The 27,715-nt window shown below is 34.0% G+C and overlaps 1 protein-coding gene across 5 annotated transcripts in view; it reads left to right on the top strand.

Annotated features, from left to right (window-relative positions):
- LOC107879382 (protein TRIGALACTOSYLDIACYLGLYCEROL 4, chloroplastic) overlaps window positions 1–14,709 on the top strand; it is a 36,043-nt gene extending 21,334 nt beyond the window's left edge. Inside the window, exons 5-7 of one of the 5 annotated variants that reach the window (XM_016726430.2) lie at window positions 9,121–9,260; window positions 9,339–9,401; window positions 14,270–14,709. In XM_016726430.2, the coding sequence (XP_016581916.1) occupies window positions 9,121–9,260; window positions 9,339–9,401; window positions 14,270–14,300 (234 nt within the window). In that variant the 3' untranslated portion in view covers window positions 14,301–14,709. Of the gene's footprint in view, window positions 1–965; window positions 2,152–8,897; window positions 8,986–9,120; window positions 9,565–14,269 lie in introns of those variants that run through there. The other 4 variants (XR_001676994.2, XM_047396994.1, XM_016726440.2 and 1 more) reach the window with 4 other exon arrangements.
- The last annotated feature ends 13,006 nt before the right edge of the window (window positions 14,710–27,715 follow it).

Here is a 27,715-nt window from a genome sequence, read left to right as displayed (position 1 = left end):
TTTTAATGAAGCGCAAAAAGTTCAAATCACTTTTCTAAAATAAAGTGATTATTTAAAATTAAATAATTTTATCTATTGCAGAGACTTTTAATATAGTGGAAAAGTTCAAATAAGTTTTCAAAAATCTTTCACACTTTAATATAATAATGTAAATATAAAAATATACACATATATTTTACCACCTCACTTTTGCGTTTGTCATATAATACCATTTTTCCTTGTTGTCACAGGCTAAGAGAGATGCATCAGTTTGAATCATATTTGTGTTACGATTATTTGCGCACGCACACGTGCGCACGTGCACACACACATACATATATATATATATATAAAATCTTTTCTTATTTTTAAAGTCAAATTTTTACAAAATCATTAATTACATTCTTATTACTTAAAATTTTTAAAAATTTGATACTTAAATTTTGTTGTAAATAATGCATTTGGTGGATGTTCATATACTACACTATTGTATATATTAGAAATAATAGTTGGTATTCAAAATGGATTTGAAGACCAAAGTTGGTATTCAAGTTGAATTTGAAGACTAAAAGTTGGTATTCAATTTGGATTTGAATACATACATACTTGACCAACTTACCAACTTGAAGTCAAGATTAGTGTACTTGAAACCAAGTATGTTATCTATAAATAGGCACCATTTGTACATTTTATTTATACATAAGAAGTAGCAACAAATATACTACTAAAATTCTCTCTAGTTCTCTCCTTTGTTAAACAAAGTTTGATATTAATATCTTGTCTTTATTTTATAATACGTTCTCAGCATAACTTTATCCTCTTTCAAGTTTTCAATCCGTCAGGTATAATCAACTTACTTATCTTGAATATTGTAGTTTGTTAAATTTCTTTTATCAAAGTTTTGTTTTTAACGTTAAAGTTACACATGAAGAAAAAATATTTTTGTCAATTGTATTGTTGTCTTAACTTCATTATTTTTATGATAGTTTTCATCATGTCAAACTTGTCGAAGCTTGAGTTTGTGGCACTTGACATCTCCGGGAAAAATTACTTGTCATGGGTTCTCGATGTTGAGATTCACCTAGCTGCTAAGGGTCTTAGTGCTACTATTACCCCCGGATAATACAACATTGAGTCAGGATAGGGCCAATACTATGATTTTTCTTCGTCATCATTTGAATGAAGGACTGAAGCTTGAATACCTTACTATGAAAGATTCACTTGAATTGTGGACTGATTTGAAAGGAAGGTATGACCACCTAAAGGCCACGGTACTGCCTAGAGCTCGTTATGAGTGGATGTACTCACAGTTTCAAGACTTGAAAACCGTTGTTGAATATAATTTTGTTGTATTCAAGATTGTTTCCCAATTGAAATTATGTGGGAAACTATAAATGATGAGGACATGATGAAAAAACACTAACTAATTTTCATGCCTCAAATGTGATATTGCAGCAGCAATATTGTGAAAAGGGCTTTTAGAAGTATTCTGAATTGATCTCATGACTTCTAGTAGTTGAGCAACATAATGCCTTTTTGATGAAAAATCATGAAGCCTGTCTCACTGGAACTGCTTTACTACCGGAAGCAAATGTGGTATAAGTGCATGGCCAGCTTGAAAGACGGCAAGATCGGGGTCATAATAATATGCGTGGACATGGCAATGGCAGGGGGCGATATAATAATCGTCATGGTGGTGGTAATAAAAAAAGGGAGAACCAAATGGGTCCCCAAAACAATCCTTCAAGAGGTAATTGTCATCATTGTGGCATGAAAGGCTACTGAAATAATGAATGTCGGGCACCTAAGCATTTTGCTAGGCTTTATCAAGAATCTTGCAAAAGAAAGAGAAATGAAGGTGGGACCTCATCTAATGCCCGAATGGAGTCAAATTTAACTTTCAAAAATGATGATGAGACAGGATCTTCACACAAATATGATGACAATGTTGAAGCAAACTTGATCTTGAAAGATGATGGTTTTGATGGCCTTGATAATATAACTTATTTGGAAGCTGAAGACTTCTTTGGAGATCAAAACTAAATCTTGATCAAGTTATTGGGGAAATAAATAATATGCTTTCATTATGTTGTTTTTGGCGTGTTTTTCATTATGTTGTTTTTACTTTTCAAAAGAAAATAATAAGTATTTAAGATTATGAAAGTTCACTTTTCTTATCATGTATTTCAATCTTCAACTGGATCCAAGATGAGTAATGGAGATGTGTGGCTCCTTGATAGTGCTACAACTCACACTATATTAAGAGAAAAGAAATATTTCTCTAATTTGATTATGAAAATGGCTTATGTTAATACAATATCTTGTAGTACAAAGTTAATTGAAGGCTCTGGAAAAACGACCTTGGTACTACCTGAGGAAACAATATTGGCCATTGATAATGCATTATACTGTAGTAAGTCTCAAAGAAATTTGTTAAGTTTCAAGGTTATTCGCGAAAATGGCTATCACATTGAGACTGCAAATGAAGGAAAGATTGAATATCTTCATATTACTATAATAAAAGATGAAAAAAGATTTGTGCATGAAAAACTACCTGCACTTTTTTCTGGATTATATCATACAAGTATTTGTATGGTTGAATCATATACCATAGTAAATAAAAGATTTACAGATTGTAATGATTTTATCATTTGGCATGACCGATTGGGACATCCTGATTTTAATATGATGCGTAGAATTATTGAAAATTTACATGGGCATACTTTGAAGAATCAAAATATTCTTCTATCAAAGGAATACTCTTGTGTTGCTTGTTCTCAAGGAAAGTTGATTATTAAACCATCAACAACTAAGGTTGGGATTGAATCTCCTGCATTTCTGGAACGTATACAGGGTGATATATGTGGACTAATTCACCCTTCTTGTGGACCTTTCAAATATTATATGATCTTGATAGATGCATCTACAAGATGGTCACATGTGTGCTTATTATCAACTCGCAATATGACTTTTGCGAGATTGTTGGCTCAAATAATAAGGTTAAGAGCATAATTTCCAGATTACGCAATAAAGACTGTTTGTTTTGATAACGCTAGTGAGTTTATATCTCAGTCCTTTAATGATTATTGTATGTCAACTGGAATAAAAGTTGAACATTCGATTGCTCATGTTCACACTCAAAACGGTCTAATAGAATCATTAATCAAACGTCTTCAATTGATAGCTAGACCAATGTTAATGAGGACAAAACTTTTTGTTTCAACATGGGGACATGCTATTTTGCATGCAACAACACTTGTGCGCATCAAGCCAACTACTTATCATAAATTCTCCCCATTACAGTTGGTTTTTGGTCAAGAACCAAATATTTCCCATCTTAGAATTTTTGGATGTGCGGTATATGTTCTAATTGCTCCACCTTAACGCACAAAGATGGGACCTCAAAGAAGGTTGGGAATATATGTTGGGTATGAATCTTCTTCCATTATAAAATATTTGGAACCTATGACAGGAGATTTGTTTACGGCAAGATTTGCTGACTGTTATTTTGATGAATCAGTATACCCAACATTAGGGGGAGAACATAGGTAGCTGAAACATAAGATAGATTGGAATGCATTATCACTATCTCATTTGGATCCTCGAACAAATCAATGTGAGCAAGAGGTTCAAAAGATGATTTACTTGCAAAATATTGCAAATCAGCTACCGGATGCATTTACTAATCTTCCAAGGGTTACTAAATCTTATATTCCAGCTGTGAATGCTCCAGTTCGAGTTGATGTCCGATAGGACAAGTGGTCAATGCAAATGAATCTAAGCCACGTTTGAAACGTGGTAGACCGATTGGTTCCAAGGATAAAAATTCTCAAAAAAGAAAAGAAATAAATGATCAAAATGATCACGATATGATGGCAGTCGTTCAAAAGGATCCTCAAGATCTAACAAATGATAAGACCGTTGAGGAGGTTAAAATACCTGAAACTAATGAGAATAAAGAAATCTCAATAAGTTATGTCTCGACAAAAAATAGGTGCAATCGAAATAATATTGTGGTTAAAAATATTTTTGCTTATAATGTTGCTACTGAAATAATGCAACAAGATGAGGATTTGGAACCAAAATCTGTCAATAAATGTAGACAGAGAAATGATTGGCCAAAATGGAAGAATGCAATCCAAACGAAATTGACTTTACTTGAAAAACGTGAAATTCTTGGACTAATAGTCCGAACACCAGAAGGTTCAAGCCAGTGGGGTACAAATGAGTTTTTGTGCGAAAGCAAAATGAAAAAGGTGAAGTCGTAAGATATAAAGCACGACTTGTGGCACAAGATTTTTTGCAAAGTCCTGGCATTGACTATGCGGAGACATATTCTCCTATGATGGATGGAATTACTGTCAAATATATAATAAATCTAGCAGTTCATGAAAAGCTTGATATGCTCCTAATGGATGTTGTCACAGCCTATGGCTCATTGGACAACAATATTTTTATGAAAATTCCAGAGGCCTTCAAAGTACCTAAAGCATATAAAAATTCATAAGAAACTTGCTCAATAAAGCTTCAAAAATCCTTATATGGATTGAAACAATCAGGGTGGATGTGGTATAATCGTCTTAGCGAATATTTGCTAAAAGAAGGGTACAAAAATAATCCTATTTGCCCTTGTATTTTTATAAGAAGGTTTGAATCTGAATTTGCTATAATAGTTGTTTATGTTGATGATTTGAATATCATTAGCACTCCTAAAGAGCTTTCAAAAGTTGTTGAGTGTTTGAAGAAAGAATTTGAAATGAAAGATTTAGGAAAGACAATTTTGTTTCGGCCTACAGATTGAGCATTTGACAAATGAAATCTTTGTCCTTCAATCAACATACACTGAAAAGATTTTAAAGCGATTTTACATGGATAAATCACATCTATTGGGGTCATCTATTGAGTACCCCAATGGTTGTGAGATCGCTTGATGTAAATCAAGATCCATTTCGACCTCAAGAAAATGATGAAAAACTTCTTGGTGATGAAACTCTATATCTTAGTGTGATCGGGGCACTAATGTATCTTGCCAATAATACTCGACCAAATATTTATTTTGCGGTAAGTTTATTGGTAAGATTCAACTTTTCCCCAACTAAAAGATATTGGAATGGTGTAAAGCACATACTCAGATATCTTCGGAAAACTATTGACTTGAGATTATTTTATTTAAATGGATCCAAGTCAGAAATGATTGGTTATGCAGATGCATGATACTTATCTGATCCACATAAGGCTCGGTCTCAAACGGGTTATTTGTTTACTATGGTGGGATAACTATATCATGACGTTCAATGAAGCAAACATTAGATGCAACTTCTTCAAATCATGCAAAAATCATTGTCATTCATGAAGCGAGCCGGGAGTGTATTTGGTTGAGATCAATGACTCAACATATTTAGAAAATGTGCGGATTTCCTTTAAATAAAGATATTCCAACTACATTGTATAAAGATAATGCTGCATGTATAGCTCAATTGAAGGGATGTTACATTAAAGGAGACAAGATAAAACACATTTCACCAAAATTCTTTTCCACTCATGATCTTGAAAAGAAAGGCGAAATAAATGTTCAACAAATTCGTTCAAGCGATAATCTAGCAGATATGTTCACTAAAGCATTGCCAACATCAACATTTGAGAAGTTGAGATACAAGATTGGAATGCGCCGTCTCCTAGACATTAAGTGATATATTTATTAGGGGGAGTACATACGCGCTGAACTTTTTTTTCCTTAACCAAGGTTTTATTCTACTGGATTTTCCTGATAAGGTTTTCAATGAGGTAGCAAATAAGGCGTATTACAAATCGTTATTGTACATCCTATTTTCTTTAGAATTTCTCTTCACATAAATATCCAAGGAGGAGTATTGTAAATAATATATTTGGTGGATGTTCATATACTACACTATTGTTGATATTAGAAATAATAGTTGGTATTCAAATTGAATTTGAAGACCACAGTTGGTATTCAAGTTGGATTTGAAGACTAAAAGTTGGTATTCAATTTGAATTTGAATACATACATACTTGACCAACTTACCAACTTGAAGTCAAGATTGATGTACTTAGAATGGTATCTGTAAATAGGCACCATTTGTACATTTTATTTATACATAAGATTTAGTAACAAATATACTACTAAAATTCTCTCTAGTTCTCTCCTTTGTTAAACAAAGTTTGATACTAATATCTTGTCTTTATTTTATAACAAATTTTTCTTCTTCTAACGAAATTATATTTATTTTTAGATTTTTCAAATCTTCTTATCAAATTTAGTTTATTTAGAATTATTAAACAAATAAAAAAAGTATTAATTGTCATTAATTTTTATGACGTTTAATAAGGAAAGGTTTTATCATAAATATATTTAATTAATTTAATTCTTAAATTAGGAAAAAAATGATGAAATTCTAATGACTTCTAATAAGGAATTGTTTTACCATACATATATTTAATTAATTTTCTAACTCTTAAACATTAAAAAAAATAGTGAAAAGACGATTTTGTCTAAAGTATAGACTTTTAATGAAGGGCAAAAAGTTCAAACAATATTTCTAAGACCCGTCACACTTTTAATATATTATAGATTATAGATATAGATTATAAATTTTATATATATATATATATATATAATTGTTATAATATATTAAGTATTTCTTTTTATTGATAACTGTGGTGTTTGGGTCGTCTTTCGCACACTTCAATTAAATTCACGGGTTACTTGTCGCCTCACATAAGCAGCAGTTATCAAGTAATTCTGTCCATTGAGAGTAGGACAAATGGGAAGAATCACCTAGTGTTTTTTGTCTCTTTTGGGATTCAAACTTAAGACCTCATGCTTCAATACATTTTATTGATCACTAAGCCACACCCTTGGATTTATATATTAATAGGGTGTTTGGGATTGCTTATTTTTCAAAGAAAAACACTTATTTTGAGAAAAAAAAAATACTTTTTTGAAAAGAATGGTATTTGATAAACTTGCAAAAATGCTTTTAAAAGAAGCAGAAGCAGTTTTTCTGCTTTTAAGTATGATTAAAGTTTGATTTTAATATTTTATACTTCATATTTACATCATAATTCTTTATTTTATTTATGATTTATATATTATTAGTAATTTAATCTTACTCATTTTCTTTATTATAAATTTTAAAAAATCATTGATGATGATCCGAAGAATACAAATTGTTTTTTTTTTCAAAAACACTTTTCTGAAAAGCTATTGTATAAAAGTGTTTCTTAAATAAGCAGTTTTGTAACGACAATCCCAAACGGGCTCTAAGTATTTATAATTATTGTAACAATTATTTTATTTTTAATTAGATTTAATGGTTATAATGTACTGTAGTAATTAATAACAAACACCGAAATTCAAACTAATAGCAAAAGAAATAATAATCAAACATTACTCTAATTGAAAAAAATTAGAAACCCTAAGATAAAATTTAACCACAAATAAATACAATGTATTTCAAATTAAAAAGTGTAATCCAACACTAATTTAACAATGTATTTCAAACTAATAACAAGCATTAACGTAAACTAAGGTTCATAATAACAATTTAATCAAAAGTAAAATTAGCCTAAATCGAAAATTACTAATAGCGAAACAAATCAAACATTATCCTAAATTCAAAACTAATAGCAATAATTGAAGCACAAGCTAAACATTAACCTAAATTCCAAACTAATCCATAATTGAATCTTCAATACCCAAACTAATCCATTCCAAATCCTAATTGAACTCAACAAGCTAACAATGTATAGCAATTACGGAAAAAAACCAAACCAACCCTAAGTTCAAATACACTATTAGTGTAACAATGTAACAGTGTAATTGAAAAAATAACAAAATGTACACTCTATTTTAGAAGTGGTGTTAAAAAATTAGCAAGGTTAAAAACACTAACCTCAAAAAATAAGGTTGGGACGGAGGAGGGCAGTTGGGACTGGGCAGCAGCGGAGCACTGGAGCTGGGCAGCAACGGTGGAGCTGGTACGGCAAGCGGTGATTGCGCTGGGATGAGAAAAAGAAAAGATAAAGAGAGAAGAGAGGGAAATTGAAAAGAGACCCGATCGAGTCTCTATATTTTTTTAAAAAAGCGACGGACAACTTCGTCTCAACTATCAGTCGCTTTTTTTTAAAATACAAATAAAATATTTTTTATTAATATAATAATAATTTATTTACGTAATAAATTTATATTTACAAAAATGATAGATAGCGTCCATTTGTAAAATATTTTTTTCTTTTTTTGTAATAATAATGACGTTGTCCATCGCTTTTATAAAAAGATAAATATAAATTATATGTAAATAGTTTGGCGGAAAAAACCACGAGAAGTGATGGACAAAATGACATTGTCTGTCGCTTTTGTGAAAAAATAAATAAAAAGAAAGAAAAAGCATCGGACGATATCACTTTTTCTATAGTGATGACGTTCGTTGCTTTTTGATCCATCGCTTTTTCGCAACTTCTTAGTAGTGATTCTAAACAACATTCAAGGGTGTTGCTTACAAGTCAATAGTGGAACCAAAATAGTGGAAAACCAGAGTTCAAATCTCGGCATAAGCAAAATATCTTAGGTGATCCCATCGCTTGATGCCTAAGCTTCGATGAGTAAATTACATAGTAATTGTACTAGTAGGAGGTAGAAGCTACCGATGAAACGCTTGAGGTGTGTGCAAACTGACTCGAATTTATGTTAATGCCCCTCAAATTTCATCAGCAACTTTATCCCAAGTAATTGTGCTTGTACGCATGTATTTTGCATGCTAATGATATGAATTCACATGTTAAATGACGATTTATGTGTCTATATTCGAGTAAGCGGAGGGGTGTGTGTATTTATGTATTAATTTTTTTTTGTTTAATTTCCTCTTTTGTATGTTTTTCACCTATGATTTTTGGGGAAGGGTTGAGGTGGTCGTAGTAATGCTTGGTGGAAAGTAGCAGATCTGAGGGGTGGAAAGTAGCAGGTCTGAGGAATCAATTGAGGTGCACGTAAGTTGGTCTAGACATCATGATTATTCAAGAAAAAAAAAAATGAATAAAATCTTGGTGGTTCATGGAGTGATGCTGAATTTAAAGTGCAAATGTTTTTGTTTCCTGATTTTGGTTTGCGCTACACTGATGCAGATCATAGGTCCTTTCAGTTTTAGAGTTGACTCAGAGATTGCAATTGATTTGAAGAAGGATTGGTGTTTAAGTGTGAAGAATCCTGTATTTGCCATTGAACATGCTTTGCAAGTTCTCTGGTCTGCCAAGGCTGTTGCTTGGTACTCCCCTATGCAGCGTGAATTTATGGTAGAACTTCGTTTCTTTGAAACTTGATATCACCATTATCTGGATTGCAGTGCCTGCTCGCTCTCTCAGTTAATGGAGTTTCTCTTTAGTGGCGATGCATTTGGATATTTTGAGTAAGTGTATGCTTTTCTAAAAGTTAATTCTCAGGTTACTGTTGGATTGCTTCTCAAAATGTTGTAAATTATATGTTGCCCACAAGGAGCAAACTAATTGCACCCACGTCTTGTCACGTGGATGTTCCCTTAAGTAATTTCCTGGAACGTCCATTCTTACCAACGTCAGCGCTTCAATCAGTTTTTTTTTTGGTTCGTCTTTTGTATTTTGTCTTTTTTTGTTCTATTTTGGGAGGGTTCAGCCCTTCTTTTTCTTCTCTTTGCCTTTTTTTCCCTTTTTTTTCTCCTTTTTTTCGTTTATTTTTTTCCATTTTTTTTTTATCATAATCAATTTTGGCTTCTTTATTTTTGTTCAATTCCTTTATTTTGTGTTTCTTTTTCTAATTTCTCCCTTTTTAATGCACTAGTTTAATAAAGAGCTGGCTTGTGCCTTAATTAATTTATCACGATCCGATTTATGAGCTATGATGACACTTGCTTTATTCCATTAGTAGATAAGTTGAATCTTAGCCCAAAGCTGTGAGTAATGGGCTAATTTGATAGAAAAACACGTAAAAGTAAAAAATTTGCAAGTAAAAACTTACAATAATAGATCAAGTAATAAGAATAGTTTGAAAGGTACATAAAGATAATAATAACATTCTATGATCTAATAGTGTTAGTAGAGGAGCCACAACAAAAAGGAACATAAGTATTGTAATAGTTAATATACATCGGTCTCGAATAATGAAAGATTAGGCAACGATAAAAGGAGAAAAAGGCAATTTCGATTTTGAGAGCTAACCCTGCCTCCGAACTATAAACAACACGATCGTCACGTCAGCAATGATCACTAGTACTCGGATCTAAATAAAAAAGGTATAAAAGTGTAGTATGAGTATCAAATCCACGGATACTCAGTAGGCATCATCGACCGGTTGAGTTAAATCATAATATAAGTACAATAAATATGGAAGAAAGATAAATGTAAGTCAAGTTAGAAGGGAAAATCTAGAATAATGCTTCAAATGTTGTGAATAAATAAATAAATAATTCAAAATAATAATGTAAATATCACATAATTATTACTACAAAATCGATCCCCATAAGCCAGTAAATAACCCAACGCAGGCCTTTATAAGCCCGAAGGGTGTAGTCAAAAAAGGAAATAACCGAAATATGAATTCTTATTCATATCTCAAACCATAACCAAGAATTCATCCATACCATAAACCTCATATTAGAATCAATTTCATAATCATCATAAGCAACCTATCAATGTCGGACTTGAATCGAAACTCATATTATCAAATGTCGGAGTTGAACCAGAATTCATATCATGAATAATGTCGAAATCGAATTAGCCTTAAGATCATAAATCGTCGGACTTGAACCGAACCTAGCATCAACTCCCAAGTATCAAACTAGTATAAGTATCACGAATCTCTTCTCTCCAAACGCTAAAATATGCGATTTAAAATTACAATATACCCAATAAGTCTACGAGGAGCTAACAAGAGTCTTGGCCTAAGGTGGGCCAAAGGGGTCCACTTCTAATCCTCGAAATTCATTCTAAGGCAAATTCCATCCCAAACTAGGTTAAGATATCTAACTTCACTTCTAGATGTTAAATAAGTCACAGTTATCCTAAGATAGCAATTCTACCTAAACATGCATAACTAAGTCAATTACGCCTAATTTACGATTACTTAATAGGCTAGAAGTTCCAAATTATACTAATTACATCTTCAAGACCTAATTTCCAACCCATATCTAATATACTACGATTAAGATCAATATACAAGAACAGTAAACCTAGTCTACCTCGACGTCAAAGAATGTACGGTGAATATGCTAAATCGATGAATTTTTCTTTCGAAGAGCTTCCACAAGATGTCACACTATCAAAATCATAATCTACTCATCAATACAAGAACAACGTTACCCATATTGCATTTTTATGTTTCGGGTTCAAAATTACGTAAAATCTCCTTGTGGGACTCGCTGGAGGAATCACATTTTGAAAACCGTCAATGCGTCCCTCTATGCTCAAGGAGCATTTACCCTAAAAATGGATAAATTTCGAGCTCAAATGGTGCTAAAATCAACCCACCAGTATTTTAGAGATTTCGAGAATTAATAGAGGAATTATCTATGAAATTGATGAGAATTTATCAAGAATTTAGAGAAGAATAGAGAAATTCAATCTTACGAACATCCCAAAATCTCCTACTAATGCCTCTCCCGAGTTTCCACACATTTTAGGATTCTACACTCTTGAAAATGTGTGAAAAATGAGAAAAAACGGGCTAAGTGGAAAATATATAATGTTTTAGGTGCCGCTAAAGCGGACCTTGGATCGCTTTAGCGGTCGGCGCTAAAGCGATACCTGCCCACTCCTGCTAGGCCGCTAAAATGGATTAATTGACACTAAAGCAGCTTGCGCTTTAACGTCAATTTGCCGCTAAAGCGGGACACACTGAGCTAGCAGGGTTGCTAGAGCGCTTGAAGGCCGTTAAAGCGCACAAAGGGCCCCTTTAGCGGGAACACTAGCTGGAGATTTGGAATTTTTTTGAGTCTCCATCGATCCCTCGGGATTCATCCTAAATCTCGTATACACAAACGAACTATGCTACCTTTTCAATTTCGATATTTCGGATTAAATGACACAATCAAAATTTTCATCCGAGGTCATTTCATTGAAAAGTGGACCCGACACCCAAGTGCTATTTTTCTTAAATTTCGGTCAATAGTCCGGAATGAGTTCGGAAGAATTGAGACCCGAATCAAAGGTCCACCTAGCCTAAAGTTGACGTTTAAAGATGTTGGAACTGTCAGAATTGACATACAAGGTTGTTTGACAGACGTTTTTGCTCAATAGCCAATTTTAACCAGCGAAGACTTCAAAATAGAGAATTGACGCTAAAAACTAAACTAACTACTCGGTAACCGTCAACTCCATCAAGTCATAAATAACTTTATAGGAAAACTCTAAATGGTGGAAACATATAGAAATGCAGAAAATAACCTGGAAGGCCATCATATTAATGTAGACGAGCCAAGTCAGACAAGCTAGGAAAATGCATTAATTATGTTAAGAGTAATAATAACTTTTAAAATTTCATCACTGTCTGGACTTATTGGACATGTTAGCAGTGGTACCGGGAGTTTTCCAATTCTTTTTTCTTAATCAATATATCGCAAGTGACATAACAGAGATAGCGAAGAGCCATTCATTATGTAGTACGCAAACATAATTAGCTAGATAAACTAAGTGATTTTACCGGTCTTTCATGCAGTTTTGTATCTTTTCAACTCTCTCTAGCCTGCTAACCAAAATAAATGCAAAATGATTACTTAGAATATTTTGAATCCATCAATCAATTGTGTCAAACCCCAAGTCAGAATCCATATACTTGAATATTACTAAAAATATTGATTTTAGAGTTAATGGTAAAAAATATACATAAAGTTTTTTAGTTTTTGAGGTTTTATACTTGAATCATCGGTTGTATGAGTTTTCCACCTAATTTTCTACCTAAATTATAACCAATTATTTATCAAATTACAACTCAAGTGTCAACTATTAACCATTCTCCTTTTCTGCCTGAAATATCACTATAGTTCAAGTAGCAAAAGAGAATAATCAATAATTGAGGTATATTTTGAGAAATAATTATTTTGATAATTCAATCAGGATACTCACAAACATAGAAAAAGTTCAAGCATATAAAAAGTTCATTGGGATAATTTAGATGTGTTTTTAATCCTTAAAACTTGATTTTAAAAATTGATGCTTGAATTCCAAAAATAATTTCAAATTGCAATAGGTCCATTTCAAAAAATCATCTATCATTACGGAAACCAAAAAAATATTCTAACCTTTTCTTCTTCGGCTCTTCAGGACAGTTGCTTTCCTTCTGATGCTACATCGTTTATATTAAATAATCAAACGTCAATCTAAAGTAAACTCAATAAAAAGAATCACAATGTGGATCATAAATAAGTATAAAAAATTACAAATTGTTTCCTCCGATTTTTGTAATCAGACGGGCCAAAAGTTGGTCTTCCATTAGATAGAATAATATGTACAAAAGCAGATTGGATCGAAAATAGTCCCAACCCGATAAAGTCAGCTAGATAAACAAAAGGGAAAAGGAAAATCTAGAAAGTACGAAAAAGGAAAGTATGTGGAAAGTCTCTACTTTACTCTTGTCATCTTCACCATCTACAATAACCCCGATGAGTTCCAACGGAGTTGAGCAAAACAGAGACCAAGAGAGGGAAAAGATCAGCTAAAACATCCTTCAACTATTAACGTCGATGATCGATTACAGGTGCAACTCGAGTAGATATCACTTCGGGCACTTAAAATTCTCACACTTGTCAATGAAGACTCCTTTAGCATTGCTCCTATCAACCATGTCAATCTAAGTCATTGGTGGGTTCAACTTCTCACCTCCTTTGTGTTGAAACTTTGTAGCTAAAATAACTGATCGATCTTATCGCTTAATAAAATGAGCTCCAAAGAAGCTAATACCACTGTTCACAGACCAGATATATCAACTTTTTAACTCTCCATTGCCTAAAGAACTGGTATGCATTTCTTGTCTTTTTTGTATCAGTTATTGTTTGCTTTAAATGTTGTATTCCGACGTCTGCTGTCCTAATTGAAACAGTTTGTTTTGGTGTTTCCTTATCCTGCATTTGGTACCTGCAACACATTCGAGTAAATAATCGATCCTGTACCTGCAAACGAAAAAATTGGCCAAGCTGTTCCCTTTGATGTGCCATGATTTCATGGTACTTTTGATGCTTAAAACAAGAAAATTATGCAAAAACTTAGATATTTTTGTTAGATGTGATGTGCTTTTGTGTTGATTTTGCAGGAAACCAGAGTTCAGAGTAGAGAAGGAGTAAAAAGTGTTGAACAGTAGCAGGAAGGCTCCCTACGAGCCTACCTACGGGCCATAGATAGTGCTTACGGGCAGTAGGTTGGCCACGTATGTATAAGACTTGAGATTCTACAACTTGATGTTTGACTCTGATTCCTATGAACCTTACCGACGAGGCATAGGTACTACTTTCGGCCTATACATTTCCCTTGTAGGTATGTGATGTGCAGCCTAAAGATTTCTCTGACTCCCATAAGCCTACTTATGCCCTATAGGTACAGCCTACGACCCGTAAGTGGGGTCATAGGTTTGTGCCGACTTAAGTTTCCTACTTTGTTTAGGATAGATTTTATGATATATCTATATATACCCACTAGATGTTTTGTTATTAATTTACACACTTTATACACTTTTGATTTTGTTTTGTGTTCTGAGATGCATTCTTAATCTTGGAATTATTGTGTTTGGTGTTTAGGGTTTGATATTGTAATGTCCCGAAAATCTGTTCCAAAACGTCACACGGTGCTTAGGACCACAAGTGATCCCAAGCTAACCCTTCTACTAACATAACTCATAAGCAACTGAACGATATGTATTAAATGACTGAGTTTACAACGCGAAAACATAATAATGGTGGAATCTGTGAAAATACAATACTGATACAACTTTTACATTCTGATAAGGTCTAAAAGAGGGACTGACAATACATAACTGACCCTAACTGACATCTGTGAAGCCTTTACTATACTGCCTATAGATAGCTAGGACGCGACCCCAACTATCACTAATCAATACATAAGAGTAAGGAAGTGAAGTACATAAATAACATCTAACTAAAGTCCCCGAAGTAAGAGGTCTCATCCTTTGCTGGCTGGAATCTGCAAGCTGTCTGAATATGGTATGCGTGCTACAATTCGTACCTTCATTATGAGATAATGTAGCACATAGATATATATGTAGATCAGTACTTTGAGGATGTACTGAGTATATGGGGGTGAATGCATAAGTAAAACATGATATCAATCATCATAATTTGTAAAACGATGCATGCTAAATGTAAATGACTCACATAAGCTGGAATATCTGACATACTGAAATATGCAGCAATAGGAAGCAAAACATACTTTATAAATCCTGTGAGCCATAACATTTAGTTCTAAAGACTGAGCTTGTATTCTCTCTTTAAGTCATATTGTCTAAGTGTAGAAATGACTCACTCTAAAATCTGAATTCTAAAAGCGAAAATTTGAAGTTACTATCTTTAAAACATAATCTGAGTAAAACTTGTGAGCCTCTACACTTAGTTTTCTAAAAGCTTTTCTGATTCTCTTTCTGTTCTAAGATCTGTAGTCTGAAAGGAAACTCTTTAAAAATTGTTCTGAAAAAGGAAATGCTTCATCTCAAGACTTTAAGAATCTTAAAACCATAGCTTTCAAAACATATGCTTTTATCTTAAGGCTTTAAGCCAATAGACTGTTTTAAGAGTAGGGACATCTTTTTGGGAGGTTCTTCTAATCGACATATACCATGTGAACATCCATGGAGTCCCACGTCTTGCCCCCGTTAGGTAGGGTTATTCTACCCTTGCCATCGGAATAGAACTTCTTATCTTAAGTGATCACAATCTTAGTCATCCACGTAGAAGTGGAAATAATCTTAATCATACGGTGGCACGTAGTTCTGGGGTATGAAACCGTAGTAACTTACCCATCTCGGTGCTAAATACTACTTCCATTTTTATGCTCAAAATCTTAAGAAATCCACTTTAAAAATAACATAAGGGTTTACAAGAAAACCAATTATGCTCTTTCTTTAAATCTCAAGTCATATGAACAAAGTGGATTCTTTATCTTAGCTTAGGACCAAAAGGGTCAAAACTTTATCAAAATCTGAGAATAATCTTATCTGAGGGTGCTCATAGCACAAACAATCTTAAAATAGCAATCTTAATTAGGGCTTAATGACTCATGCATCAAACTCATGTTAAAACATCATAATAGTCATGCTTGGTGATGTAAACATTTATAAATGGGGATCTTTCAAAAATAACAGCATTTTGCTATAAAACCCACCTTCTATAAATTAAAAGAGTTATGGGAATCCCTGTCGAGAAGGAACGCTTTTCTACCTGTCATTTCACACGGAAAATGGTCTGTTTTGAGCGTTTGAAGTAATTATCATTTATAACCGCTGTATTCGGTTTTACGGATAGTATGTATTCATATAAATATGAATACAGTCCCTATTTAGTCGCGCCAAAAATGGAATTCAATATTTTTAAAAAGAAAAAAATCTCAATCATGCTTATCTCGTTGAACTGAATATTTTCTTGGCTAACACTATCATTATCTTTTTTTATATTTTTTATTTTTTGTGTTTTTCTCAATTTTTCTTCTTCTTTTTTCTATTTTTTCCTACTTCTATTTTTTTTGTTTTTTTTTCTCTCTTTAATCTCTAACTTTTATTTCTCTTTCTTCTTTGATTTTTCTTTATTTTCTTGTTTGTACTTATTTTCTTTATTATTTTTTTATTCTATTTTTTATTTTTTGTATTTTTGAATAATATGACTAGTCAACACAAGTCATGGATGATAACGTAAATACCATAATTGTTTATCGTATTTGTAGTCACACCGTCATTTATATTTTTGTATTTATTGATACAATTGTATTTGTATTTGTATTTGTGTTTTAAAGTTTGCACTTGTATTTATATTTTATAGATCGCATTTGTATTTGTATTTAATAGTTTACACTTGTATTTGTATTTGTTAGTTTGCGCCATCATTTATATTTTATATAATTCATACTTGTATTTTAAAGAACTATTTTGTATTTGTATTTTATAATTGATTGCATATTTTATTGGAATATATTTATATTATGATTTTATTGTGTTTGTATATTTAGATTATATTTGGTTATACTTGTATTGTATTCTATTTTCTTCATTACCTTTTTATTTTTAAGAAATTATTTTGTATTTGTATTTGTAAGTTGATTGCATATTGTATTTAGTCGTGACTATGTACAGTTTATCATTTGTATTTGTATACAAACAAGTAAGTGCATTAATTGTATTTTCTTGATTCTAAAATATATAAATATGTAATGTATCATTTGATACAAATGTATTGTTTTGTATTTGTATATCAAAATTATCATTCATATTTGTAAATAAACAAATATCACTTGATACAAATACAATGACAAACAAATGAAACAAATGATTTTACAAATATAAATATAATACGTATTTGTATAAAAATTTGAGTTGTATTTATTTGTATCGATAAATACAACTTGTATCAATAAATAAAACAAGTATTCGTAGAAAGAAACAATCTTCCTTTTCAATAATTAAAAAATACAAATGATAGTTCACACATGTATTTATGTGTTATAGATCGCATTTGTATTTTATAATTCGCATTTGTATTTGTATGTTATAGTTTTCATTTGTATTTTATAGTTCGCACTTGTATTTGTGTTTGCTAGTTCGCACAAATGAGAAGAAGGAGAAAAATTGAAAAGAAAAAAAGAAAATAAAAGGAGAAAAAATGAGAGAAAAAGAAGGAGGAAAAAATACAAAAGAAGAAGAAAAAGAAGAGTAATAGAAAATAAAAAAAAATACAAAAAAAGGGAAAAAATAAAATGAACAAAAAAAGAAAAAAATGAAGGAGAAAAAATACAAAAAAAGAAGAAAAAAAAGGAGAAAAATGAGAGGGAAAAAAAGAAAAAAAAAGTGAAAAAATAAAAAATAAAGAGAAAGCAATAAAAAAAGGAAAAGAAAAACTGAAGAAAGAAAAAACTGAAAAAGTAAAAAAAAAAAAAGAATAGTAGAAAATAGAAAAAGAGAGAAAATATATGAGAAAGACTATGAATTGTAATTAGGAATAATTCATAGGCAAGAAGGGGTTATGAATTGTAATTAATTGAAAATTAGGCTTTAAGTGGAAATAAAAGCCCAATAGTGGTCAGTTCGGGTAATTTTTCCTTTATAAATCAACTTAAAATCTGAAAATTACTGCAATATATATGAAAATATGAACATAAACATGCAATTCAACTTCTAAATCATTGGAAATCTCATAAACTCATAAATAACAATGTTTGGTATAAATCCTAACTTCAATTTCATGAGAAATCACATGAAATTTCAATAAACTTGTAATTAAAATAAGTTTTGGGCACAAGGATGAAAGGATTATCCTTGTTCATAACCCCACATACCTCAATTGATGATCTTAGATGCTAATACTTGAATCTTGGATCTCTATTGATACTTTGAAGATGAATTCTTTGAGTTCTTATATTGAGAATCCTTAATCTTGAATTTCTTTGAGGAATTAATGGAGAAAATTTGAATTTCTTGGGGAGAAAGTTGATAATCTACGGTTTTCTTTTCCTTGAGATAGAATGCTTTGATTTGGGGAAAATTCAATAAAGAATGACTTGAGAATGATTTTAGGGATTAAATCCCATATCTGAACGAAATAAAATTATGAAAAAAAACCAATTTAACCCTGGACGAAGCTTTTAATTTTCATCAAAATTTCCTGAAATGGGCACTTGGCGCGACGCTCCGTGATCGCGCCGGGCCAATGGAAATAGAAAACTGGGAATTGAGGGCTTGACGCGACGCGGAGGAATCGCGGTACCCTTTTGAAATGTCATTTTGATCACCAACGCGACGTGGTAAGATCACGTTGGGTTACTGGATTTTGACAAATGGGAAAATGGACCATTCTACGATGCGCCAACATCGTGGAGGTCCACTGGAATTGACGATTGCCATTTTTACCTTCCCCGCGACGCGCTGAGAGTATAGGTGGCACATTGTCAACTTAAAAATGCTTTAACTTCTCAACCAAGTGTCGGATTTGGGCGAATTTGGTATCGATGGAAAGTTTTTTCAATTTCCCACACAATGGAAAGTCAAAATCTTGAAAATTCCACATGGAATAAATATTATTCATTTTGGAAGTTATCCCTTAACATTCTAGAAATGAATTTAAGCTTGGAAAAGCACGGGGTATTACAGATATTGATTTGATATTACTGTTTTCATTCTTATTATTTGTGAGATAATTCATATTCTTTCATTTATGAATTCTATGTGTATTCTTACAATCACGAGCAGCTAAATCCCATAACTAGGTTTGTGGGAATCCTAATGGATTAACAAAGTAAAGGAAGTCCAAAGTCATTCTTGATTGGAGTTCTTGCATACCATGGGGTTTCCTTCAATTTGATTGCTTTCTTCATGATTGAAAACGTTAGGAACGCGCCTGTATTCGATACTTGCTTGAGAGAAAGGTAGAGATCAGGAAGAAGAGATAATAATAGTAATTTGAAGCTATCAAACTTAATCTAATTAACTTAAGACCGAGAGAAAATAGTTAATTTGAGATCTAAAGAATGGTTAGTAATGCAACACTCTGAGATCGAGAGGAAATGAGTGATATTCATCCAAACCAAGATCGAGAGACAGTTAGGTGATACATAACTTTTTAGATTTTGTATCCAAGGCACCAAGATAGTTTGACGAGCACGATAAGACTGCGGAGTTGAGAAATCAGGGGGAACATAATCCTAATGATTGTCTCATATTGATAACAACCCTACTTGCCCAAACATCGCTACTATTACTATTGTTCTTACAAAACCCCCCATTTACTTTCTGCACTTTCCAACTACATCAGTAAGCTCATGACAAACTTTCGTCCTATTCCCTGTGGGATCGACCCTAACCTTGTTGGATTCTATATTTGACAAACGATTGCTTTATAATTTTTAGGTGTAATTTGAGCAATATCAAATTTTGGCACTATTGTGGGGGAGTACAGTTACATATTGATTAAGTGAGTTTGTTGAGGTTGTTGATTTTTGATTTTCTACTATTCTTGGTCATATGCTGGTGTGTGCTCAGTACTCGGAGTCAAGATATTCCCCTAATTTAATTTGATCCCGAGCTTGAATGAATGTTATGGTAGAATCGTAAGATGGAAAGAGGAGAAGGGCTTGAGCATGAGCTCGGTATGAAGGGTTCATGATGACCCATATGCATTGAATTAGCCACTTCCGTATGGTGTTCAAGAAACTGCCGTGCAAACTATAGCCTGGTTAATAGCCGAAGAAATGCGACATTGGCAGCTGCCTGTTGTGCAAATACTAAGAAGGAAAGAGTTAGACAAGAGAAAGAGCATAGAACAATACTCGACAGAGATAGATCTAGAAGGGATAGAGTTCAACCACCCATTTATTAGTACTTGCTAATTTATGAACACCCGAAAGAAGATTTGGGGTATATTGAACCAATTAAGTCATGAGTTATCATTCCTCCTGAGTTGCCCCAAGGAACGCAATTTGAAATTAAAAATACAATACTAATTATGAAAACCTACACATTATGAACTTTGTTAGGATTTGCACTTCGTACAATCTGCAGGGGTGAGTTAGGAAGCTCTACGACTCAGTTTGTTCCCATTCTCTCTTACAGGTGAAGAGACGTTATGGTTAAGAGAGCTACCTCGTGGGTCCATAACCACTTAGAATGAGTTGAGGATACAAATCTTGGACCTCTTTTTCCCGCCTTCTAGAATACTGTAGTTGAAGGACGAGATTTGTAATTTTAGACAGTTACATTTAGAGACACTGTACGAGACTTGGTTGAGGTTCAAGAAGAAACTGATGAATGTTCCCAATCACAAAATTTTAGGGAGGAACCTATTTGAGATATTCTATAGAGCCTTGAATGTAAATACCAAGGTTGTGACTGATACTATTATTGACGGGTATTTCATGAGTCTTCACTGCGAGCTAGCCGCGAAAATCTTGAATTGATTACTAAAACCAATTGAGGGTGGCATACTCGAATGACAGACAAGACAACTGGTACTTATGCTATTAGTGCTTCCAATGAGAAAAGAGCCCTAGATGATACAAAGTCTTAAGAGGTAGCACAACTGGGGATTGTGATTGGGTTGGTTACCAAGCAATTTACAGCTATCGGAGTAGAAAATGTGAATGCACAAAGTAAATCTTCTAGACATGAAGAGTCTGATTCTGCGGATGAAGCAAAATATTTGGATATAACGATGGCAGATTTTTGGTTCAATGTCCAAAGGTATACCTAAGACACTTGGAACTCGAAGCAATGAAATCAAGGTCGCAAATGCAACGGAGACAGGTATAGGGACAGAAGTAGCAAACGGTGATTGGATGAGAAAGGGTGATTTTAAGAAAAAAAATAGTCTGTATGTTCTATCGGGGAATCGTGATGCTTACTCTAGAATGAAGCATTGCTTTCTAAGTTTTTGAAGGGTTCTGAGAGCCAAGAGAGTTGTCTTAAGGAGATTAAAGCAGACATATCAAGATTGAGATAAAAAGTAGAATCGCATGCTACCACGATTAAGCAGCTTGAGCAGCAGTTTGGGCAGATGTTGGCTACATTTTTTAGCAATACTGTTCAAAATCTGAAGAACGAAAGTCACTTCCTAGATATCACCACTCGTAGTGGTAAGGTTACTATTTATCCACCTATGCCTGTGGTTGATAAGGCCAGTAATGATATTGTGGATGTTGATGATGCGCCCGATGTTGAAACTAAGAAGTTGATGACCATTGGTGAGATGTCGCAAAAATTGATGGGTGTTGAAAAATGAGCTAATAATGATAAAGGAAAGGGTAAGGAGGTCGATCAAGTATTGAAAACCATTCCATGACATCCCCCACCTTTTCCTTAAAGGTTGAAGAAGAAAACAAAAGAATAGAAATATCAGAAATTCTTGTCGATGTTAAAGAAATTGTTTGTGAATATCCTTTTTGTGGAAACTTCGGAGCAGATGCCTGGTTATTCAAAATTCATGAAGGACTTAGTGATTAAGAAGTGGATAGTTAGTTTTGAGCCCACTGATAATATGCACCACTGCAGTGCTATTGCTTTCCAATCTTTAGTTGAGAAGAAGGAGGATCCTGAAGCTTTCACTATTCCTTGTACTATTGGGTCCTTTAATTTTGCACAAGCATTATGTGATCTGGGAGTTAGAATTAATCTGATACCGCTATTTTTATATAAGAAGTTGAGGTTGGGAGCACCTAAGACGACCTCTATGAGATTATTGATGGCTGATCGCAACATGAAGAAGCCTGTTACTATATTGTGTGATGTGTTGGTGAAGGTGGATTCTTTCATATTCCCATCAGACTTTGTGATTCTAGATTTTGAGGTAGATTTTGATGTCCCTATTATCTTGGGAAGGCCCTTCTTAGACACGGGTAGTGCATTGGTTGATATAGAGATAGGACAAATAAAATTTAGGCTCAATAATGAGCAAGTCACTTTTAATGTATGTCAGCCGATACGATAATATAAAGATATGTGAGTAGTTTCTGTGATAGACACTGTAGATAAAAATACATTGATTACATCCATTAACGAGAGACTTGGGTAGAGGCATTAGCAACAATGATCATGAATTTTGATAGCAACAATATTGAGGAGTATGATGAGTGCACTTGTTTACAGAGGTTCTTATTCTTATGCACCAAAGAAGTTGGACCTTGATTTGAAGAATAGAGCAATCCCACTTCTATTGAGGAACCACCAATTGTAGAATTGAAGTCCCTCCCCTCTCATTTGTGTTTTGCCTTCTTGGGGGCAAATAATACCTTATCGATTATCGTTGCTGCAGATTTGTTGGATACATAGTTTGAGGCCTTAATTTCAGCATTCTAGAGACTTAAATGGGCCATTGGTTGGACTATTGCGGATATTGCTAAGGTTCCGTCTGGAATTTGCACTCATAAGATTCAGTTCGAACCAGAGTGTGTGCCTAGCATTGAGCATCAACGTTGTTTGAATCCACCTATGCAAGAGGTGGTGAAGAAGGAGATTATTAAGTGGTTATATGCCAGTGTGGTTTACCCTATTGCCGACAACAAGTGGGTGAGCCCGATTCAGTGTGTGTCGAAGAAGGGTAGGATCATGTCACGATTTAAACTAGGCCTAGTCGTGATGGATATCTCAAGCCCACCGTGGTCCAGAGACCACCCCCTTATCCTAACTTTAGAACACATAAATGTAAACAATGGAAGTCAACAAAAATAATAATAAGAAGGATGAATAAATTGAGTGATAGTTTTAAGAATCAAAACAAAATACCGACCCAAATACTTGTCCATGATGCCTCTAAACCAAGATTACCAAACTAAGTCGAGACATGCGCCCGACTATGATAATGGAAATTTACAATTCCTAAAATCTAAAAAGAAACCTAATGAAACGATCGGGCTTTCTGAAAGATGGAGGCTCACCACTTCACAACAAATCAACCGACGAACCACACCACCTAACAGTGCACAAGAGTGACAGACAAGTCCTCTTAATCTACTTAATGAAATGATGTAGCATCCGGGGAAGATTAGTGGGGCGAGCATTGGCATGTAACTCAGGGAAAAGGGATAAATAGTGCACTTATCAAAGATTAGCTAACACCACATGCACAATATTTATATACATATATAGGATGCTGGGATAGGGATAAGGGCCATGAACATGAGAGTTTAAATTATTATCTTGAATTATGTAGCTCGCTCCAAGCACCCATAGGCTATATGGGTCCAACTCCTTCTACAAGAAAGAACCCAGTCCATGTTAGCCCCATGTATCGAGGAAATCGAGGAGGCTAAGGACACCAAGGCAATATCCATCCAAAATATAATGTGTGTCCAGACACATGGTCATATAGACCCCTAACGTCAACAAACGTTTCTTCTATGTTAGTCCCCCCGTGACTACACCTTCACGGTAAGCTACACAATTTCTTTTAAGTCCAAATTAAAATAATTTACACATAAATCAACCATTAACCAAGGAGTCTATATTAAGGCATTTTCCAACATGGTATCGTCATACCAATAAGCTTGAAAGCTAATTCAATTATGCTAAACCAGTCCATTTAACCATTAAACCTCGAGTTTTATTTAAAATTTAAAACCATGGCCACCAAGGGCATTCAAAAAATCATTTTTATCTATTTATCCTTTAATGCAATGCAATTTTCTCAAAGGTTAAGTTAAACTATGTACATATTCATATTTAAAACCAAGACTATAAAGTAGGTTGAGGTTAATACCATTATCAAGCCAAAATTTTATCAATTTAGGAAACCCATGTCTCCCATTCAACCATTACAATCATGCACCAATTCAGTCCTAAAACCATAAATTTAAAGCATGAATATGACATTTAAAACATGGAAGAAACAATTTAAGTAACAACAATCCAAAACCCTCAACCCCAATTTCAAACCCATTGTTCACAACACATGAATATTGATTAAATTATAGCCAAAATGTAGAACACATTTTTGGGAATGAGCAACATGCCTGAAGTATAGAATAAATTGAAGTAAATTCGAAATTTGAAGCCTGAACGTTGAATTTCCTTGTAAAACCCTAATATCTCTTGCCTTAGGAGTTAAAGAGGAAAAAGTGAGGCTTGATCTTGATGACTGAAGAGAAATAGGTCATCTAAGTGTTTTAAGTAGTGGAAAAGAGTGTGGAGAGAGGAAAACACCAAAAGACCCTAATTAAAATATGAAGGAAAAGTTTGGAAAAAGTCATCGCGGCTTGGGTAACGACTCGTGAGGCCTGACCACGAGTCGTGTCCTGGAGACGTTACCCGAGGATTGATAATCTAGTCCTTCACCATTATGACTATGGGTTCCTTATAATGACTCATTGTCTGTCATCACGAGTCATCATGAGGAATTGTAGTCAGGGGCTGAACTCCTGGGTATCCTTCTATTGTGACAATGAGTCCCTCCAAACGACTCAGTATGTCTCTCAATGAGTCATTCCCTGGACTCGTTGTCAAGTGGTAAAAGTCTGAGATTCCCCACTTCTATGGAAATAAGTCCTCTTGATGACTCGTTATATTTGATAACAAGTCGTGGTCAGAGCAATTGACACTGAGAGTTTGACATCACCACCATAATTTTGCCATAACTTTTTAGCTCAATCTTGGATTGAGGTGAGACTAATGACGTTGGAAAGCTAATCCAACTATTTATCTCATAAAGGGTATAGTGCTCAAGAACTTGGGGATTACATTACCCCCCTTTGGATATCCATCCCTAAATGAGAAGTGGGGGCACCCATAGCACGATAAAAGGAAAAATTCAGACAAAATCCAAGGATAAATTTAAAAGGAGAAAAGAGGGAAATGAAACTCATACCTTAAGCACTTTCATACCTCACTGAAAACAAGAACATGTACTTGGCTTTCATGTATTTTCATATTCCCATGTAGCTTCCTCTATGTTTTGATTTATCTAAAGCACCTTTACCGAAGTTGTATCCTTGGTCCTCAATCTACGAACTTGTCTATCCAATATTTTAACTGAGACTTCCTCATAAGAAAACGAATCCTCAACATCAACATCCTCAATCATCACTATTAAAGAAGGTCCACCCACACACTTCTTTAGCATGGACACATGGAAAATGGGGTGAATCAAAGCCAAACTTACTGGTAATTCTAATTCATAAGAAACATTTCTAATTCTCCTCACAATATGGACAGTGTAATGGGTAATCTTCCCCTTCTTCCCATATCTTATGACTCCTCTCATAGGAGAAAGCTTCAAGAATATCCAATCACTAACCTCAAACTCCAACTCCCTCTGCCGCACATCCGCATAAGACTTTTGGCAACTCTGAGCATTCTTAACTCTTTCTCTAATAACTTTCTGCTTCTCTATGGCTTGGTGAACCAAGTCAGGTCCAAATAACCTAGTCTCACCTATCTCAAACCACCCAATAGGAGACCTACACCTTCTACCATAAAGATTCTCTAAAGAACCCATCTGAATTCTAGAAAGATAACTATTGTGATAAGTAAACTCAATAAGAGGCAAATGGTCAACCCAACTTCCCTTAAAATCAATCACACAAACCCTTAGCCTATCTTCCAAAGTCTGAATAGTACGTTCTGCTTGTCTATCCATTTGAGGGTGGAAAGCAGTGTTAAGGTTCACCTGAGTATCCAAACCTTTTTGAAACAAATGCCAGAAGTAAGAAGAAAATTACGTACCTCGGTCTAAAATGATGGACACCAGTGCTCTATACAACTTTAATATCTCCTAAATGAACAACTTAGCATAATCTTCTCTTAGTTAATTGGTCCTTACCGACAAGAAATGAGCAGACTTAGTCATCCTATCCACAATAACCCAAATAGAATCATATTGATTACGAATCCACGGAAGACCAGTAATAAAATCCATATTAATCATCTCCCACTTACACATGGGCAATTCTATCTCTTGAGACATGTCGCCAGGCCTCAAATGTTCTACCTTTACTTGCTGACAAACCATATACCTAGAAACAAAATTTGACACATCTCTCTTCATATTATTCCACCAGTAGATTTTCTTCAAGTCATCATACATCTTAGTCGAAGTCGGATAAATTGTATAGCTAGACTCATGAGCTTCAGTCAGAATCCTTTCCCGCAGCCCATTAACACCAGGAACACACAACCTTCCTTGGTACCTCAGAATTCTATCTCCCCCAATCTTGAATTCCATAACCTTTTGTTGACCCACATCATCCTTAATATACATAAGTATGGGATCCAAAGTCTTGTTCTCCTTCACCTCAGCACCAAGAGGTGATTTAACCACTTCTTGAACAATCACTCCTTTGTTATCATACTCTAAAAGATGAACTCCTAAGTTATCAAACTAGTCAATATCCTTTACCAACCCTCTTTTTCCGTATTAGCATGAGATAAGCTTTTCATAGACAACCTGCTAAGAGCATCAACAATAACATTAGCTTTACCTAGATGGTAGTGAAGGCTCATGTCGTAATCCTTAAGTAACTCGAGCCACCATCTCTACCTAAGGTTTAATTCCTTCTACATAAACACATACTATAAGCTCTTATGGTCCAAATAAATATCTACATGCACCCCATACAGATATTGGACCCTAATCTTCAAAGAAAAGACCACAACCGCTAACTTTAGATTGTGAGTTGGGTGATTCCTCCCATAAACTTTAAGTTGCCTGAAAGTGTAGGATACAACCTTACCATGCTGCATCAAAATACCCAGTCCCACACAGGACAATCACAATACACAACAATCCCGTCAGTTCCCTCGGGTAGGGTCAAAATAGGCGTACAAGTCAACTTATCCTTCAAATTCTCAAAATTACCCTCACTAGAACCGGACCACAAAAACTTTACCTTTTTCTAAGTTAATTTCATCAGCGGAGATAAGAAACTCTCCGTAAACCTCCTATAGTAGCCTGCAAAACCCAAGAAGCTCCTAATGTCGGTTGGAGTCGTGGGTCTAGGCTACTTCCTACCTATATCAACTTTCTGCGGATTCACCTTGATCTTTTCACTAGAAATAACATGCCCT

Source organism: Capsicum annuum, chromosome 1, assembly GCF_002878395.1.
Source record: "Capsicum annuum cultivar UCD-10X-F1 chromosome 1, UCD10Xv1.1, whole genome shotgun sequence".
Taxonomy (NCBI): domain Eukaryota; kingdom Viridiplantae; phylum Streptophyta; class Magnoliopsida; order Solanales; family Solanaceae; genus Capsicum; species Capsicum annuum.
This window is presented reverse-complemented; position numbering and strand designations above follow the sequence as displayed.